General features: G+C 41.5%; 1 protein-coding gene across 6 annotated transcripts in view; it reads right to left on the bottom strand.

The window, feature by feature from the left end:
• aldh8a1 (aldehyde dehydrogenase 8 family, member A1) overlaps positions 1–18,586 on the bottom strand; it is a 22,227-nt gene extending 3,641 nt beyond the window's left edge. For 2 of the 6 annotated variants that reach the window (XR_521746.3, XR_521745.3), the window contains exons 1-11: positions 18,314–18,577; positions 17,536–17,683; positions 17,241–17,396; positions 17,001–17,150; positions 16,411–16,667; positions 15,952–16,113; positions 15,495–15,805; positions 9,061–9,205; positions 7,345–7,386; positions 2,105–2,237; positions 1,011–1,050 (exon numbers count right to left, since the gene is read on the bottom strand). Coding sequence is in view for 3 of the 6 variants with exons in the window: in XM_025056632.1 (XP_024912400.1) it covers positions 15,353–15,805; positions 15,952–16,113; positions 16,411–16,667; positions 17,001–17,150; positions 17,241–17,396; positions 17,536–17,683; positions 18,314–18,448 (1,461 nt within the window). In the remaining 3 variants the exon portion in view is untranslated. Of the gene's footprint in view, positions 1–1,010; positions 1,051–2,104; positions 2,238–7,344; positions 7,387–9,060; positions 9,206–14,458; positions 14,488–14,828; positions 15,806–15,951; positions 16,114–16,410; positions 16,668–17,000; positions 17,151–17,240; positions 17,397–17,535; positions 17,684–18,313 lie in introns of those variants that run through there. The other 4 variants (XR_003050020.1, XM_017033728.2, XM_025056632.1 and 1 more) reach the window with 4 other exon arrangements.
• Positions 18,587–18,655: the final 69 nt, after the last annotated feature.

The following is an 18,655-nucleotide window of genomic DNA, read 5'->3' as shown; positions in this document are numbered from 1 at the left end:
CTCCTGTCGTCCTCAGTTCCTTCCCGATTCATGAGCTCACAAAAGTGTGTCATGGCAGAAAGAGTGATCAAATAAAATAGGTCAAAGTTTCAGCTATGGTTCTGTTACACAATGAGATAAAAAAAAAGAGATTTACTGTAACTTCGACCAAATACTGTGTTGAATTAAACAACCCGTAATTAAGAAACAGGAAATAAAGCCGACAGACTAAATCAGTATTTCCCAAACTTCAGCTCATGATCATAAGGAAAAAAATATGACAAAAAGCTGAAAGTGCTTTTACATAATAAAATCAACTCCCACACACACACATGCATACATCCCACGACACACATACTCACATGCACATTCACGTGTATTCAAACACATACGTAAGGACTTCTTCAGTTCAAAGGAAATAAGACTCATGGATCATATAATTCATGCCATGTTACGTTTTGGCCTAAATCTCCAGAGCCCTGACAACACATTCACTCATCATCACTTATTGCTCTGTATTGTCTAAACACATTAACCTTCAAAAAACTCTGACATTCACAAAGAGCATTTTCTTGGTATTTCCTGCCTTTTGGATTCCTTTCAGGGTTGAGAAGAATCGGTCACTGCTGCTGCCCCGGGGTCGACTGGACAGGTTCAAATACCTTTCCACAAATGTCATTTTTTGTTGTTAAAGAAACAAACTTTTCAAAACCAAACGAAAAAAGCTTAAAAGAATAATAAAAAAGCACAAACTTTTGTTGTTGGGAATAAACAGGAAAACGCTGAATGAGCTGCAGCTGCAGCCTCCAGCTAATTCTTTTTTTTATTCTCTTTCATCTTTCAGCATCACAGCCTCACCCCTCCCTTCCACATAGATCTTCTTCTCAATGCCACGGGATTTTTTTTTAGGCTCTTATATAAGACACCCTCCCACCTCCATTACTCATGCATACATTGCTTGTTTTCCTTCAGGTCAGATGCATACACACACACACACACACACACACACACACACACACACCTATACTTACTGTAGTTCACAACTTCATCATCATTCACGTACTTTCAGTCCTGGAAAAAGAGAGTGACCTTAAATGAATGCAGTTCTCAAAGACAGCGTTCACACACTGATGTCGTTAGAACCACCTGAGTGAGAAACATCAAAATCTGTCAGTAAGAAATACAAACTGTTAAAATGTAACAAAGAAAGAATACCATTTAATTAGCTTAACTAATTAACACTACACCAACAGTAAAGAACGGCCATAGTTTTCCAGCCAAATGACGATGCACTTTTTTCTTCATACACTTGCCTGTGCTCTTCCCTTCCTATGGTGGAAAAACCAGCATTAAATCAATTCGATGATGTCACAGTGAACTGTGAGAATAAAGTGTCAGCCATTAGTGTTCATTTGGCAAAAGTATTTTATCAGGATACTCTAACAGCAGCCTCTTCATGCCTCGGGTCACTGAAATGTGGGTTCTATTCTGTCCATTTCATTTGCGTTGCTTTAAGACGAACCACAACAAGTCACTGAGAAGTCACCGAACATTTTAGCCTAGGAATTTCTAAGTTGTACTTGCCACTTCAGGAGGCTGTCGGAGATGCCAACTCAAGGATTGGCGTGTGCGGATAACTTTAAAAATGCACCGCGGCGTTCCAGCGCCTGCTTTAAAATGGAAATGTTTTGGCAGTGTTTAATCTGAACACAGATTATGAATGAACACGCGCTCTATACACAGTCAAATATGATAAGAAAACGTTTCATTTATTCTGAAACCTTGTAAACAAACCAGCCTTTTGGGTTGTTGGCTTCCCAGTGACTCAGTGAGGTTTGGTCTCGGCTGTTAAAACATGTTTGACATTTGAATGAATATTGTCCAAATATGAGTCACACCGACCCCAGACCGGGGGCCAAGTTGAATAGTCTAGTTATGCAATATATGCCCACTGGGGTGGGTCACACATCCACCTGACCACAGGCGTGACGTGTCCATTCACTACACACACTGTGGACCTTGGACTTATTCTGCTCCACAGCAACAAAAGCACAGCATTTGTACACAAACACAGACCCCCACGCCTCACTCACTCCTTACACACACCCAGGTTTACTGCACTCACCAGTCGGGCCATAAAACCTCATCGCGAGTTCATTGGCTGCGCAGGACTTCCCTTTAACCAATGGGTGCGCAGATGAGGTCTGCAGACGGGCGGTCTGGTTAAACTACTCGGTGACTGACTGGTCTTGGCGTGCCTGTGCATGTACACGTGCACAACAACAACAACAACAACAACAACAACAACACACACACACACACACACAGAGGGCAGATGAGGAGAGATGGAACATGTCTGGCATACAAATTAGATACAAAGACAAAATGTAAGACAGGTGTATCACACAGGTAGAGTGTGTGTGTGTGTGTGCGTGTGTGAGTGTGTGTATGTGAGTCCTGTCTTCTCTGTCTCCTTCCACTCCTCACATCTCTCCACTAATTGACTCCTCAATGTCAGCACCAATTTCTCTCCTTGCTCTGAGTCTGTTTCTTTATTTCCCTCCCTCCTTCCTGTCCTCGTTTTTCCACCAAATAATTTATTATCAGGACTCACTTCTTTTCCCATATTCTCCCCGAGCCTTCTCCTCTCTTTGTTCCTCCTCGTCATCATTAGCTACTTAGTCATTAACTTTTCTCTAAGATCTAGTAATTATACCGACTTTAGCCCCGGTCCAATCCCATCTTTCCCCTCTCTCTCTCTCCAGCTAACTACAGTTTCCTTTGTTCCTCGCCCTCCTCCCGTTTGTTGCTTCCTGCAGCCTAGTAATGAGTTTTTTTTTGTCCATGCTGGTGATCGGCCCGTGTTCCCAACGAGGATACACCAGTTCACGAGTCATGATTCAGCTGAGTCTTAGATCTAGAGGACACTGAACGTGAAGGGACATACAAAGCGGGAGAGAAAAATTCAGTGAGGATGAGAGGACGTGAGGGGGCTCCAAGTGTTTGTGTGTGTATTTCCTCATCAAAGCTAAATTATATCAGCTGGAAGTTTGCTATGACATCACTGGTGTGGAATCCATCTCATTAGATCAAAAGAAACAACATTTAAATGCACAATTCAATGAGAGGACTTTCCATTTATGTGTTGATACTTTATGTCTCTACATGCCTGGGAATCTGAGGACCAAATGCTTCTTTCAAGATACTGAAGCATAATATTAAGGGTGAGGGGGAAAAAAAAGGAAAAATATTGTACAATGCAACAACTTGTTTGTCTTGGTTGTCAAAGTTAGAGACACATAAAGTCAGGGTCGAGGAAAAATCCTGCATTTTAGACATGGTTGGTATGTGGTTTCACCTCATGACCTCTGGCCTCAAACCGTCCAATCAGAGACTTTCTGTCCCATTAGAACAGAGCTTTTGTCCACACCAGGACTACAGTTGATGACATGGTCAATGCTAACAATTTGAATTTTGTCAGTTTGTGTTCTCACAGCCTGGTTTATGACATTAATGTACAGTCAGAAATACCAACGTCAAGAGATGTTACATCACAGCAGATGTGTTGCATCATGGGACCAGGCAGGAGTAAAAGGTTTAAGGTCAAAAGTGTTGAAAAAAATACCCCGCCCTAATTATTTGCCAGAAATATGTGTACATTTTAGATTAACATCCCTTTGGCCAAAATGAGCCTATTAGAATAGAAATTAGAATGACTTTTGACTAATGTTTTAATCAGTGCACTCTTTTTCTACATCCAAATACAGTAGCATCACGTCCCTGCTGCACAGGCTGCAGTTTTAAATTCTTTAAACTGTGTATTTTTCTAACATCAGCCCAATCCAGTTATTTAGTTTTGATCACTAGTAGAAAAAAACCTCCCTCAAATCAACTCCCTGATAATTATCATCCTGTAACACGTTCATAATTTGCATGAGTCAAAAAGCTAATAAAGCAAAGGGATGGTTATCATTAAATACGTTTATGTCCTCGTGAGAACTGAAATTGTGTTTTGAAGGCAGACGTGAAATTTGAAACCTGTCAAAACGGAGCAGATGCTGTTTTTAGATTCTCCTAAAATCCGTTCCATTCTACTCCCAGGTCCAGATTGGAGAAGTTTTGTTTAACAGAGCAATAAAATGGGACATAAAACTAAACTGAGGCAGTTAAAGAAAATGTTTTGTGTGCTGTTTCTTTTCCAATCATGTATATATTTATTATTTCAATTGTTTGAGTGAAGGCATGATCTGATTTCATTTGCTTTTATCTAATCTCTGAGACAGGAGCAGCAGTCTGAAACACGGGCTTATATAACTGTGTTGCCCTGTGACATTTGTAAATGTGACACACACACTTAGATCATGTGTGTGTGTGTGTCTGTTTCTTCTTCTCTGCTATCTTGAAACATTAGCATCTCTCTCTATTGTTTCTGCTGCCATGTAGAGATGCTGACAGAGCTGTCTGACTAAAATGTCAAAGGCTGTCAGCTCAACGGTTTCATAAAACGCCGCAGCGCTTCATTCACCGTCAGACTTATGAAAACCATTCATATTAAATCTGGGCCACAGCAGCTTCAGTGAAACCTTGTCAGGTTTGGAGTCTGCAGCGTGGGATGAAACTGCTCAGTTGACTTTTAGGTAAGTTTAAGGTCATGCCACTGAAAAAAAAATGTGTGCTGAAACTTCTTTCCTTTTTTTCAATAATCTCAAAAGTAGAAGATAAGACAAAATCCCAAGATAAAGGTAGACTGGTTTTAAAGCAAAGAGAAAAGTCAGATAGTCATCAGCACTCCAAGCATCAGTCCAGATGTCAAACACGCACAGCTATTTCAGACACGCTCATAACGTTTCTGGAAGACTTTGCAGCCAGGGTTAAAAGGTCATACTGAAGAGGCCACGTGTCACAGAAGACACATGTTCAAAGGTCATTTTAGGTCAGCAAACATTATTAAAGGTAGACTGTGCATTAATATTGCACAAAGCTTTATGGTAGATTCCACTCCCCACATCCCTGCAGGGGGTGCTGTAAACACAGTTTGAAGGCCATGGTTCATAGGTTAAATGGACTGTTTTGCACTGGAAACAAGATATGAAGCTAGCTAGCTGTCAGTCTGTGTAGCACGGGCAAAGATGATGCTATCTTGGCTAGGTAGCTGTGATGTAATAATAATAATGTAACACTGATCCGTGGAGCTGCTAACCTCTGACACAGTCACAAAGCTTTAACTGGAGCATACTTAATAACTGTACATAAACCACACATTTAATAACACCACAACCACAGACTAGCCTTAAATATTTTCACAATTAAATTTAATTATTAATCAATATTCTGAGAAATTTCTTCTATCCAAGACTTCAAGTGAACATAACTGTGGGCCTGCACTAAAGCAATAAAGACAGCAATCAGTGCAGTTATTTAAGCCGAGCAATCACTCTTGTCTGAAGTGGTGAAGGTTGTAGGGTCGTTAGAATTCCCATCGCGTCTGACGATGATTCATGTGCGACGCTTGAGAATCCAAACTCTTGACAAATAAAATAAACACTTTTCAATGCTGTGTTGATACAAGATTTCTATGAGCTTCTGCAGAGAGACTTTTTTTTTCCTCTTTGCATGTTTTTATTTAATTAGCCAAAAAAAAAAAAAAACCCATTCAAAATATGTAACGTTTAAGCTAATGTTTCCTCCTTTCAGCTCATTTTTATCCTTTGCCAACATTCTACAAAAGCGACGGTTAAAGAATAGCAGAATAGCTTCCTCCACTGGTGCCTGTGTGTCTAATGTCCAGTCAGTCCTGCAGGGGTGTGGTGTACGGCGATGAAGGACTCAAGTGGAGAAAAAGAACAGACACTGGAACTGTTCAAACAATGCCTTTGGCCTGCTTCTGCTATTTCGAGAGGCTTCCTCCGCCTCACCCCAAACCTCACCCGCCCTTGGATACTTATTGGTTCAGAACTCCTGCTCTGGTCTCGTGCTAGCAGGAGTCTAATCAGACGGGAGGATGACTCATCCATGTGTGTTCGCGACTTGATAGGGATTTGAAATGACTTCCCGGATGCTGTCTCTGTCTCCTCCAGTCCTGCCGTCCTCCTAACAATGAGATGAATAATTGTCCTCTAATAGAGTACAAAAGATGAAAGACAATGATGAAAGAGGACTGAGGAGCTGCTGTATATGCTTCTTAAAAACCATGCCAAGAAGACGTGGAATAAGGATTCAATGCAAGACCAAATACGTGGACGTTTGATTAGATTTCCTTTTAATCGCTCATTAATCGACAAATCTTCTGCGGTCAGCACGTGAACTGTACACACGGCTGCCTCCAGTATGGGAAATCTACTGTACTCTACACACACACGCGCCACAGCAGTGCTCTCAGCACAGGAAGCCGAGCCTTCCCACGACAGGAAGCAGCCCTCGCCATGGAGACAGCAGTCTGAACTGCGGTCCTGCAGGTCAAACACAAGCACACACTCGCACACGCAACCTGACGCCTTGTGTGGAGGAGACAGAAAGGTAGAAACCAGCAAAGTATAAAAAAGGATCAGGGAAGAACCCATGCATAAATCCCCTTCCCTGTTTATACAGACCATAACCTTTAGCCAGTGGAGAACACACACTACACACACACACACACTTTCATTCAAACCTACTCTGGACCCTGTGGTCAACACAGCACTTAAAATGGATGGGAGGCACAAAGCCTCTGTCAGACCGTGGAAGTGTGATGACAGTCCTAATCCCCTGGGCCTGTAAATCCACATATTTTTTTTAATGAAATTTAAATGGATGCAAGCCATGTAATTTAACTGTACCACAATGAAACTGCAGCGCCAAACATTTGGACAAGACATGTTTTGAAAATATGCCGCTCATCATCTTTATTAATAAAGTAAGCCACATGAAAATTTAAATATGATGTAAATGAATGCTGCACTTTCCTGACTGTGTGATGACTCCAACGGCTTAACTGATTCAAATTCAATGCTAGCAGAAAAAAAAAAAAAGATAAACAATAACAAACTAGAAAGTGATGTTGACATAACAAAAATGTAGCTGCAAGGCTGCAACTGGGTTCTGGCATGGCCCATAATTACATTTCATGATGTCTCAGGAACACTGTGCAGGATGCACACTTTGTTTCAACACAATTAGCTCCATTGTGTTTGGAGCTTAACATTTTTATGATCCTGAACTTTATGGATGTGCACAGTCAGTACTGACGATGCAGCGTGTCCTCCCACTGCTAAATACAGTGCATATGACCAACTGATTAAATGCTGCTGTACAAACGTTATGTAACATGATGAACGAGTGTAACCTGTGATGATGCTGTAGGACGTTTATTTGAGTGGAAATACTGACCTTGACAGTCGCAGGAGCTCTTGTAGGGAGTAGAGGCCGGCCCTGGTGAGAGAATATTTGAACACTATTAATTAATACAGTATATAATAATGTTAACTAATTTACACACATATATACAGTATATATAATAATATGATAATTAGATGTTTTTTAAACACTATTTATATACAGTATATCCTCCAATGGCATGACAGTGGCAGTAGTGGGCTGCAGACTGTCCTTATGTGTTCAATCGTACGTACAAATGTTGCAGAGTCTTCACAGAGTTGTGTGTGTGTGTGTTTGTGTGTGAAATTGGATTATAGTAAACTTAACGCTGTGTTCATTCATCCACATCAAAGAGTGTGTACGCAGACACACACTCACGTTTTCCTCTCGGCGTGTTTATATTCTGGCTCCTCACTGACCTGAAACCCTACACAGACTTTCCTAACACCCAATCCAAACCAAAGCAAAACATCCACCTCCTCTTTTACCACCCCTCCCACTTTGTCTGTTCGAACCATTCTGGTCCACAGCAGTAACTTTGTTGTGCTGTGGTTCATGCAGGGGGAGGGGGTGGGGGGGGATTCTGTCCTATTCATAATGTGACATCAGGGATCTATGGCGTAGAGGAGAGGAAAGGCCCGTGACTTGGTGGCACGTGTCTTGTCTCACGCAACTGGACGATCTGATCGACATAAACAAGCCAACAGTCAAATATTAACATTTGCCTGAGCAACAAATCAATTTTTCCTGACTTGTTCCTCACAACAACACACTAGCACACTAGGATGAGGGTAGTTTTTGTTTTTGTGTAAGGGCCAATCGGGTGCATCAACGGTGATAGCCTCAGGTCCGTCAGCAAAGGTGGAAGGTCAGTTGATTGCCACACAGAAAACAACATGTCAAATTTCAAATCTGTGTTGGGAATCGAACTGGAGATGTTTCCACTGTACGACAAGAAGAAATTGGCTCCTAAACATTTTTGATGGCATCATCTCATTGTGTTTTTTTTTAAAGTGCTGTTAATCCGTAATCATTCATCATCACTCCACGGCTTTTAATCCAGCAGTTTCACTAACTAACCAGTTGTTTTGGGATCTTAATTAATCACCTTCAATACAAACCTGAGCAGTAAAGTCAGCAGTAGATGAGTAGTAAGATCATAAAACAAACCCAAAACGGAAACAACTGATTAATAGTCTCTCTGCTGTTTTATACTCTCTCTAGTTGTTTAGATGCAGCAAAGATCAATGTCATAAATCAGATGTTTATGGCCGAACTGAGCTGCAACTGCAAGAAGAAAGATTAAAACCCGGGAAGATGAGAAGATGCAGAAATGTAAAAAAAGAAAAGAAAACATCATATTTTTCAGCAGTATTTTTTCCTCTTAGAATAGTAAATGATGCTTTAATATTTGTTTTTTTTATCGTGTTATACATCATGTAAAAATGACATTATTGTAGGCAGTAAGGGGAAATCCAGCTTTGATAAAGGACACAGGAGGTAATGTAAAAAATAAAATATTGATACAGGTCTGATAACGAACATTTAAAAGCCTGAGTTATGTTTGGAATTTCACTCTGTTTATCAGCGTGTGTTATCGTTGTGACAAGCGGTCCCGGGCGTCAGACACAGCTCTGCTTGTACTGTTGCTCATGGACAGGAAGCAAATGTAAACAGACCGAGGGTCACGCAGCATCCTATTTGTCATGTGTCACTGTGGGTCATCACCTGTTTGTGTGCTCTGTGATATGTCCGATGCGTTGTGGCTCAGCTCCAGGAGGTGGTGTGTCTCCGGTGGACCAATCGCAACGCAGGAAGGAGCCACAAAACAAAAGGACGAGTAAGGTGAGGAGGTGTGTGCCCACACAAAGGTCTGATGACAAAAAAAAAACAGAAAAGAGATAAGATGAGTGAGACAGGCAGTGAATTTCACTGTACACACAGATATAGAAAAAATCACTTGATGGTTCAGAACAGATGTGAAAAAATGTATATTTTAGGGCTTTTTAAATTAATAGATTAATTTTGATTATTTAATTATGTATAATTAACCAGATTATTATTTTGGATGCAGTGAGGGAGGACATGCAGATAGTTGGAGTCAGAGGAGAAGATACAGAGAACAGGGAGAGATGGAAATCAATGATTTGCTGTGGCAACCCCTGAAAAATAAGGGACAAAGCCAAAAGAAAAAGAAGAAAGAAGAACCAGATTATTATTTTAACCAATGTGCCGAGTGACACTAGTGTTCAGTGCAAACAGCAATTCCTCTGCCATACAAACTGTGTGAAAAGGTTTTGTCAGGTCAGAAGCCTGACCTGGGTCAACGAACGCAGGGCAGTAAGACTTACAGTTGACAAACTGACACGACTGTCAAATGGATTATGAAGGAGTTCATTCAGAGACAGTGAATTATATGTATATGTATATGTATATATACTGTGTTTTATACTCTCTGAGGTATGATATAATCCTCTGCTGGGTCGGTCTAATTTCAGCAGCCTGTGTATTTTTGTAGTTCAGGTACCAACCACATTCCCAGTGTACTGTGGGTAATCGGAGCAGTGGGAGGATGAGTGGAGGGCTCCAAGCTGTGGTCGGTGAGTGTACAGTTTCTAGGTGAAAACCGAAAAATAGCACACGGGCTCTTGGATGTGGTTTTGTTTACTTGTGTACACACCTAAGTGTGTGTGTGTGTGTACACAAACAGTCTGGACAATGGCCTGAGGGATCAGAGCCCAAACTGGACCATCTGGTACTGCAGGCTGACTGACCAGTCAGCAAAAGTCAGCAACTCTGGCTCTCTCACTGCCTGCTTCTTTTCTGTGCTTCCACTCATCCGCCCACACACTGACAGACAGACCGCAGCTCTGTTCACTTCCAGCAGAGCTCCCGTGGCCTTTGTGAGGCAGCCATGCTGGAGGCGCCGTGCCCGCCACACTGCACCACCGCGGTGACATATTGGCTTCGTTATTTCCACATTCAGGGGAGGATTTGGTGTCATCCTCGTCCCCTCACTGTGGAATGTGAAATCAAGCTCTGTCAGCCCGTATCCAGTGAAACGCCACTGCCGAGAGGTACTTTTTTTTTTTAAAGGAATCCACCACGGAGGGTTGGGATTATATATTCATTGAAAGGAGGCAGAGGAGCTCGTCTTGAGTTCTCTGCCAGGCTAAATCTTTTTTGTGCTCAAGAAGTATTTTGTCTGAGCTGCCCGCAGGTCAAGGGTCCTGCAGCTTGAAATGAAAACCGGTGGTAGGACTGGATTAAATGAATCCTTCACCATCAGTTTGTGCAACTAAAATATGACACATCAATCAGCTGGTTAAAGACACATTAGGATTGTAAGGAAGAATACAAAAAGAACTACGGTGTCAGCCATTAAAAGCACATCTGAATAATTAAGTCTTAGATCTGAAGAGCGTGTTTGTGGCAGTAGAAACGGCAGACTCGTATGAACAACTGGGAAAAATGTATTTCTTTTTCAGATAAGGACATACGGCCAAACAAACAAGTGAATAATAAGACCAGGAATTACGTTTTATTCTTTTGTCATTATCTTCAATATCCAGCAACTCTTTTATCTCTTCCTCCATGGTCACCTGAGAGGTCAGCTGTCTGCCTCTATTCAATGTATTTAATTACAGTTCAATAAAAAAATTAAATAAATACAAAAAAAAAAAACTAGGCCACAGTCACCAGAGGATGGCGATGAATAGACACGGCTCTGTAGCAGCAGCACAGATAAGAGACAATGATTACTGAGAGAGATGAGAGAGAGAGACTGAAGGCTGAAAGACTGAAAGGGAGGCTAATGATGTTCGTCTGCAGCCTGGTTATGGTTGAACTTTTAAAGACTATTCAGGAACAGCTTCAGGGACAAACTTTCAGGCTCCTTAAGGGTAACGTCTAGAGACACGATGGTCTGACAGTGAGCATGCACTCCCATTTCAACCTGAGTGACTTATTACCTGCATGACAGTCAGCATACGTGACAATATGTTCAGTATTCAGCCGCGTTAGAATCACATGAGAGCTGAGAACGGGAGGAAAAAAAGGTCGCCCTAAAAGGCTGAATCTCCGTGTAGATGTTCCGCTGAAAAAAATCTGAACGATCCTGACAAACGCCTGAGGAATCTTTCTCTCAAAATGTCAGAGAAAATTCCCCGTAGAGAAATCAGCGGGACGTCCACAGCCCAACCGTGTGACAATCAGATCAGAACATGCTTGAGGACACTTCAGCACAGGCTCAGTTCCCTCTGAATATTTACTCCACAGATGTTGCAGCTCAACAGCTGCTCCTACCAGTTGCATTTCCCTACTTTTGTCCACATTATTTCCCATTCAAAAAAGGCCTGGTCGTAACATCCACAGCGCTGCATCTGCAGTGTGTTATTTTCATATTTGTGTTTGAATATTTCCACCTCCAAACATCAGTCAATGTAATGATTTTTATAGCATCAACATATCCTCGTGCACCACAGACCACACAGTGCAGACGACCGGCCTTTACCACAGCTGTGATGTTTGTTTTGCGATTCTCTTGACACCAAATAAAATCCTCTCTTTTCCATCTCAGCTGCTGGATCAGACAACTTTTTTTTTTTTTTTAATCCAAGTGATCCACAGAACACAGGTCAGTACACATATGAGAACACTTGGCATGGCATGACTGAGGCCTATATAGGTGACTGATTACACTGTAATGGATGTTCAGTACAACCTAAATAAAACATATTGTTCGTTTAAATGTGGGCCACCGTGTTCTAACACAAGGAGGTCAATGTTCACTGCCAGTTGAGTCAGTTATTTTAAAAAGGACATTAGGTCCAATAGATGTGTTAAAAAAAAATAAAGGTATTGAATAACGGGTTCGTTTAGCAGAACAGCTAATAACAGACATTATCATTGTTAAACTTTGTAATGGCTTCAGTCTGTGGCCCGTGGCCAAACTGAGTCAGGGAGGCGCTGTCTTATACGACGTGCCAGTCTATCTGTTTACAAACAATAAATTCTATTATTTGAATGTATTATTTAAAAAAAAAACTAAAACCCCCAAGAAGGTTTTTTTAAGGTCATCTCTATTTATTAAGACTCTCTCTCTAAACTAATTTCCTTTCATAATCCTTTTTTTCTCTGAATAATTTTCTCAAGAAACTTTTTTCCCCATTAGTTAAACATTCAATTCAACATAAAGGTTTAACAAAACAACCTTCTTCTAAATAACAAGGTTAAGAAACAAAACTCAAATTTGACTTTCAAGTCTGTGACAATCATCACGTGACACAGATAGTTAGGTCTTAGTGTGTCATGGCCCACAGCCAAGAACAAGTCAGACTGCTGTGATCCAGGTCACAATCATCAGCACACGACGTACAGTACATGGAAGTAGGTCCGTGTTATGGCCTTTATTCACAAGTGAAATGTCTTTAGGAAGTACTTATTGGTCCAACTGTAAGTGGAGCAAAAACAAAGTGTTTCTAATGAGGGCAACTTTGAAGCTATATGTTTTTATTTAAATTCAGCTAAATTAAATGTAACAACTAATTATTTTTTATTTGTCATTGCTGTATACCCAGAAAAACTTTGAACTTACCCCCATTATATAGAGCACATACACCCCTAATTTGAATGTGAAGATTTATTACACCATCCGTGTCAAACTAACCCGAACCCAAAATTGTACCTTCTAAATATATACACACACAATGTGAATAGGATGTTGTTAGCTCTAGAGTATTTACTGAAGCTGCTTAAACAGCAGTATTTTCTCAGGATTCAACTTCAGCCAAGGGTTATCGACTCAGTGGAAAAGTCCCTAAACCAAAACATGACAGAGAGACCTCAGGAGAAGGAAGAGAGATGAGGAGGTGGAGGAGAGGTGATAAAAACTGTGAGTTTAGGTGAAATTGAGAAAGGGTTAAGAAAATATCCACAACAACAATGATTTAATGTATTATAAGCTTCTTTTTTAAGATATAACCTTATTGACTCCCAATGAACAAAATTAGGTCAGTGGTCTTTGTAGATTTTGGGACATGTGAGACACATGGAGGATTCTGGGTGATTGGTGCAAACTGTCTGTTCCTGTATTTGGACATTCTTAAGTCATACTGCAGGTGCTTAGAGAGGCAAATATTTTAGATGTAGCTGTGCTAAAGGTAGAAATTTGGAGAATGCGATGATTGTCTCCTGCTGTCTGCTGTGCCTCAAAAACATTAGCCAACTTGACAGATATCAACTTGGATGTTTTAGCACCATGCAAATGCGTGCTAAGAATGCGGTCTGCATTTTGATCAGATCAGTCGTCAGCTGACTGTCACCTGACCCTGTCTGGGCACAGGACCAATGCTGCATAAAGTGGGATTAAATACAGTGTAACAGAAAAGCAAAATTGAACTGTGGCTAATTGTCCCTGCAACTGTGTGCCAGGAAAACACACATTGACACTGTATAATCCAGATAGTCCACCTTCCTGTGGATATAAACTGGAAGTATTCAGTATTCTCAGTTATAAATCCTTCCCAGTGGCTGATAAGTGGGGTGAAATTTGACATGCTTGGATTGGCCGCATCCACCGGTGGTCAGTCCACCGGTCATGTACCACATGGGTGCGACCCGCAGACGGAGAGCCTCCCTTCTGAATGAAACCTTGGCGTGTTTCATAGAGAAGTTAATATGAAAAATAACTCAATGGAAGAAAGTGGGCAAGGAGAGGAAAACAAATATCTGCTGAGTCAGTTCTATTAGAATTGAAATTTAAACACCAGTGCAGCAGAGCACGTCTCCTCAGACCGACTAACTGGACTCGTTTGGGTGGAGTCCATTCCACCACACGCAACGACTCGTATGTGTGTGTGCAGTCCTGCAGCCCATCAGAGCACAATACCAATTGCCTAGCCAAAGCACAGAGGGTGGGACACACACTCTCTCTTACACACACAAACACACTAGCTGTGTGGTAAATGTCACATATGGGTGGGGGGGCATGATTGTTCACATGATGCCCACATCCACCACACCCGGCACAGCAGTGAGATCAGATGAACGTCATCTGACGGAAAACAAAATTCCAGTTTCCTGTAAAAGGCTCAATATAATATAATATTATATATAATATACTCACTAGCAACAATGAATATTCACCTCAGGTTACTGCAAGAAAAAAAAAAAAAAAAACTGTTAGCATTAGCCTATATGTTTAATCTAAAGCCTAGCGTCAAACAGTAGTTCTGTACAAAATGTATAAACTGGACGACATTGAAAAAATCCCTGAAAAATGAGAAAATCCCTGCTAACTGATACCGCCAAACAATCAGATCTATTTACGTGACTGTAGACCTTCAGGAATGTTGATCCATCAGGTGCACCTGCTTTCTAGTGACAACCTGCTCATCCCTCACTGTCACTGAGCTGTGGATATGATAAAGGCCCACTGCATTCCTCAGACAAACACACAGTCCAGATGTGGAGACATGAACACAGTAAACTACATGTCAAACTCACTTGAAGTATTTTAATTAATGGCACCACATAGTTGCTGTTGTTGCAAAACACATGAAAAACTGGAACTAGGGTTGAAGGGTTTTTGCCTGTGCTCCCCTGATCTAAAAGAAACTCTTCTTAACCTTTTCTTTGGTTTATCAGGTTTTATACCTTTGTGTCTGTGTTTCCCCTCAGACAGCAGTGCAGAGCACAAACATATGCTGTTTAAATTATTAAAGGTTTTCTTGATTTTATTCTTGCTCTTGGACGTATAAAAAAAACTTTTCTTGAAAGTAGCATAAATGTACTTTAGACTGACCTCATTTCCCGATATGTCCTAACAGATTATTTCTGAACTTAAGAGAACATTATCAATTACAAACAACAATGGCAGCTACTATCATTATTAAAATGGAAAATACTAATAATGTACTAATACTAAACAACCCTATTAATCTCATTTTTGAAGAGTGATAAAATTAGATTTTGTATCCAATTTACTTTCTAAGAAGTTGAAATGTGGTGCAGAAATCAGCTAGTATTTGATTGTGACACTCTTCACCTCCGTGAAAAAATGATAAGAATCCTTCCCTCCTTCCCTCCCCACACCTGAGCTCTTCATTCCTCCGAAGGGCAGATTCAAATCCCGCACCAGCCAACAGTTGGTCCAAACTAACCCTGCCTGGAGCTGCTTGGCCAGCCGATGGACTTTCCCCACATCTTTTGACCACACGGTGGCTGCGAGGCCATAACGCACTCCGTTGGCCCTGCGGACGGCTTCATCCTCCGTGTCAAAGGGACTGACACAGGTGACGGGGCCAAAGATCTCCTCCTGCATCACATGGGAGCTGTCAGAGACCCCTGAGATGACAGTGGCCGGCATGTAGTAGCCTGACTTGTTCTCCTGGGGCAGGTCCAGGTGGTCCACTCCCTCCCCACAGTGGATGGTAGCACCCTCAGATTTAGCGACTGCCACAAAGCTGCGAACCTAAACATTTCAGACAAATTAAAAGATAATTTTAAAATGATGGACAAATAATATGTATTTAACGATCAATGTGTAAATCCACATTTATGCTGTGATTAATCTGATTTAAAAGTTTGATTTTAATTAAACATGCTGTTTGACTGCACCTTTTCTAAGTGCTCTTTACTGATGAGAGCTCCATTGTTGTTGGCAGGGTCAGAGGGTACACCCGTCTTCCACTTCTTGGCTGCGACCACAAATCTTTCTAAGAACTCAGGGTAGATACTTCTCTCTACAAATATTCTACTGGTGCACAAACAGATTTCTCCCTGAAAACAGGAAGGATGAAACTGGATTTAAAGCTAATGTTAAAAAAAAAAACAGTTTCAACATCATGGTGATATATGGTCAAAGAGTGCCACCTGTCGGAGTGTGTTTGTACGGCATTATGTTACACTACTGCTGTCGTTGCCTGTCTGTTGCCTCTAAATAGTTGTGACTGGATGACTTTATTTATAAAGTGAAAAAGCCCATATTCTAATCAAACTTTTAAAAAAAAACAATTACAGTTGAAAAATACTACAAACAAGAAGTTAAAGTAGAGAAGAAAGACTTTTTTTTCACACCTGGTTGGAGAAACTGGAACGAACCGTGGTCTCGATGCACTTGTCCAGGTCTGCATCAGCAAAAACAACAGCAGGGTTTTTACCTCCCAGCTCCAGTGAAAGTTTCTTACAGTAGGGGGCACAGCGCTCTGTAATGCGCTGGGCAGTCAGTGTGGAACCAGTGAAGGAGATGAGAGGGACCTCAGGATGGCCAACAAGAGCGTCACCTGCTGTGGGACCTGTGCCGAATACGATGTTGACCACTCCTGGAGGAACTCCTGTGGAGACACACAGACAGGCAGAGTTAACCATTTTCTGTTTGACAATATAATTTACAGTAGATTCAAATATTGCAAAAAATATGTTGATCAAAACACAAATAAACTGAACAAAGTATTGCATTCTACTATTTCTTGCTAAATGTATTTGTACTGTACGTATTTCAGAAAGTATCCTGTATATACAGCAATGTAAAAAAGCTGGTGGACCTTCAGGTCTGGCCATGTGGACACTGATGGACACCGGTGCTGGACCTTTCAGACCCTGATTAAAGTGATCTGTTGGTCAATAAACCCTGACCCGTGTCTTATTTTTGACCCTGATCGTCTTACCAGCCTCCTGCATTAACTTGCACATCATCCAGGCCGTCACTGACGTCATCTCACTGGGTTTGGCCACCACTGTGTTTCCAGTCACAATGGCAGGAGCGATCTTCCAGGTCAGCAGGTAGAGAGGGAGATTCCAAGGGCTGATCAGACCAGCTACACCACAAAACAATTTGACAGTTACATCACAGGCACTGCAGTACACCGCAGAGGAGGGGTGGGTAGACTGAGGGGGAGAGGTCTCACCTACTCCCACGGGGCAGCGGATGGTGTAGTTGAGGCAGCCCATGTGGTCCATCTGGCTGCAGTCGTTGGTGTGGTGAAGCACCGACGATGCAAAGAAACGAAAGTTGTACACCGAGCGTGGAATGTCCACAGTTCGGGCAAATGTAATGGTTTTACCTGTGGATTGAATGACGCCCAGAGAAGGATGTTACAGTAAATTGGGTTCACGAAGTTTCTGACTGGCATTAGATTCTAACAATTACAGGGCTTTAAACTCTGGAGTTTATAAAGATCTAATTCTACAGTCTGTTGAAACCTTGGTCTCTGGACTCAGCTTGGGCAAACTCCTCCAAGTGGGCCTCGATCAGGTCCGCCAGCTTGTTGAGGATCTTGGCTCGCTGCTCAGAGCTGCGGGCGGACCAGTCTGGGAAGGCATCTTTAGCTGCAGCCACAGCAGCCTCCACCTGCATGTATAAACATTTATACACTGTTATCTGTTTGGGGGCGGGGGTGTGCACTGAGAAAAAGACAAAATAATATAATTTTTTTAATTTCTTGGTTTCCTATCCCAAGTTCGGTGGGGTCAGGAGGTCATCTGATGTAAAAACTGAGTCTTAATAAAAGTCAAACTGAAAGGGATTCTTCATCTAGGAGACAGAATATCATATTCGTCTCTGTCCACTGGTTTACTACGCAGAAAGTCAGGGATCAGGAGTTCAACCCATCGACTCCACTCTGTCTGTTTCTATGTTAATAATTACAACTTCTACAGACAAAAAGCAGGTTTTTAGCAAGGCTTAAAGTTAACGACAAGACTGTGGAGTCTGCAAAGAGCAAAGGTACAGCATTTAATAAAACACACTGTACGTACTGAAGCTAAAGATTGAGCACTGGTTACAGTGTTGTAAAAGTAAGGGTTGCCAACGCCTGCTTAATAAGGTTTAGTTATGAAAAACCCTGCAGGGAAAACCGTGGTAGAAAAATAAATTATACTCTCATATGCAAGTATTGAGAGAAGTAATCTGCATGTTGTCACCTAAGACATTACAGTATTTACTTCAAATCCATATTAAAAGTATAGGAATGACCCTCACCTCCTCTTTGCTGCTGTCAGGTACTTTGCAGTACACTTCCCCAGTAGACGGGTCGTATGATTCAATGTGGCGCCGACCTGGGACAAACTTTCCACCTATGAAGTTCTTCAGAACCAGGCACGATGGTTTGGACATGACTATTCACTAAGGAGGGGAAACAAAAAAAAAAGTTCAGAAAATGAAACAGAGACAACAGAGAGTAACCGTGCTCGGGTGAGATGAAAAAGTAAAGGGAAGTGAAAGTTACTCCCACTATATTTCACAACACGTAGTGTGGTAATAACATAGTTAATCATTCTCCACTCCAGCAAGACTGGGGAGATGGGACAATCTTAATTTTTG

This window comes from Cynoglossus semilaevis, chromosome 7, assembly GCF_000523025.1.
Source record: "Cynoglossus semilaevis isolate Cse_v1.0 chromosome 7, Cse_v1.0, whole genome shotgun sequence".
Lineage (NCBI taxonomy): Eukaryota > Metazoa > Chordata > Actinopteri > Pleuronectiformes > Cynoglossidae > Cynoglossus > Cynoglossus semilaevis.
This window is presented reverse-complemented; position numbering and strand designations above follow the sequence as displayed.